Source organism: Manacus vitellinus, unplaced genomic scaffold (assembly GCF_001715985.3).
Source record: "Manacus vitellinus isolate BGI_N305 unplaced genomic scaffold, ASM171598v3 scaffold_64_pilon, whole genome shotgun sequence".
Lineage (NCBI taxonomy): Eukaryota > Metazoa > Chordata > Aves > Passeriformes > Pipridae > Manacus > Manacus vitellinus.
The window spans coordinates 30,834-32,374 of NW_021940718.1; the positions used below are offsets into that span (position 1 = coordinate 30,834).

The window sequence follows — 1,541 nt, forward strand, 5'->3', positions numbered from 1 at the left end:
GGACTTCGCCGTCTACTCCACCGCCGTGTACGTCTTCACCGAGGGCTACTACAGCCTGGCCAGCCCCCCCCGGGAGACCAACCTGGGGGTGCTCTGGTGCCTGCTGACCGTCCTCTTCTCCGTGTATCCCTCTGCTGCTTTCCAGGCTCCCATTCATTGGGGGGCCAGCCTGGAACCCCCCGCCCCACAGAGCTGGAAATCTTCGTTTTACGGGTGTATAAAGGTTTATAAACCCCCCAGTGAGGAGCTGGGAAGGCGCCTCCCGAGCCCTTCCCCGCGGAGAAGGTGCTGGTGGCCTGGTGGTGTGGGTGATTCACACGTGCTGGTGAGCAGGGGGGGTGTCCCCTCGGTGCTGGGGGGTCCCCTGAAGGGCCTGTTTTCCTTGACGGGCTGCCCCGGCCCCCAGGAAGGTGTTTTTCATGGTGATGCGCCACTATTTCCGCTCGGAGGAGGGGGGGGAGCGCTCCGTGTGCCTCACCTTCGCCTTCTTCTTCCTCCTCCTGGCCATGGTGGCCCTGGTGGTCCGGGAGGAGCACCTGGAGTTCGGCCTCGAGGCCGGTGGGTAGGGGGGGACGAGGGGAAGTGGGTGGGAAGGGGGTCCCAGGGGGGCCTGCGGGCACCCCACTTGTGGGGGGGGTCACATCCCAGTCATGGGGGTCACATCTCACTCTTGGGGGGGTCACATCCCACTCTTGGGGGCTCATATCCCACTCATGGGGGTCACATCCCAGTCCTGGGGGTCACATCTCACTCTTGGGGGTGGTCACACCACACTCTTGGGGGCTCATATCCCACTCATGAGGGTCACATCCCAGTCCTGGGGGTCACACCCTGCTCCTGGCTGGGGGTGGGGTGTCACACGGGGGTCACACCTCGCTCATGAGGGTCGTATCCCACTCACAGGGGATCACACCCTGCTCATGGGGGGGGGTCTTATCCCACTCGTGGGGGTCTCTCCCCACTCAGAGGGGTCACACCCCACTGATGAGGGGGTCACACCCCATTGATGGGGGGTCTCTCCCCACAGGGCTGGCCGGGGTCAGCACTAACCTGGAGCCCCTCCTGAAGCAGCGGGGCTGGGAGTGGACGTGAGTTGCTGACTGGGCAGGGAGGGAAATGGGGCTTTTTGGGAGGTTCTTCGTGGGGCAACACCCCCCCACACACACTCCCTTCTCCCTCCACAGGCTGCCCCTGGCCAAGCTGGGCTTCAAGCTGGGGCTGGTGGCCCTTTGCTCCTTCCTGGGCGCCTGCCTGACCTTCCCGGGGCTGCGCCTGGCCCAGACCCACCTGGATGCCCTCAGGATGGCAGCTGACCAGCCCCTGGCACAGTTGGGTGAACCCTGGGGGTGGGCAAGGAGGGAGAGGGTCAGTGCTGGCACTTCAGGGGCTGGGACACCCCCCTGGCTCTGTGGCTGCAGGGCAGGGGCGGGGTTGGGTGGGGATGGGCTGGGATGGAGGGACTTTGGTGGTGGAAGGGGTTTGGGCCAGTTGGAATGGAGGGGGTTTGGTGGAAGGATGAGCACTGGCTGGGATGGGGGGGG

The 1,541-nt window shown here is 65.3% G+C and overlaps 1 protein-coding gene across 1 annotated transcript in view; it reads left to right on the forward strand.

Annotated features, from left to right (window-relative positions):
* Position 1: 1 nt before the first annotated feature.
* Positions 2–1,541, forward strand: part of TMEM161A (transmembrane protein 161A) — a gene marked incomplete at its 5' end in the record, with an annotated part of 3,770 nt that continues 2,230 nt past the window's right edge. The window contains 4 exons of the mRNA XM_029963939.1: positions 2–123; positions 407–558; positions 1,028–1,088; positions 1,185–1,328. Coding sequence (XP_029819799.1) covers positions 2–123; positions 407–558; positions 1,028–1,088; positions 1,185–1,328 — 479 coding nt within the window. The remainder of the gene's footprint in view (positions 124–406; positions 559–1,027; positions 1,089–1,184; positions 1,329–1,541) is intronic.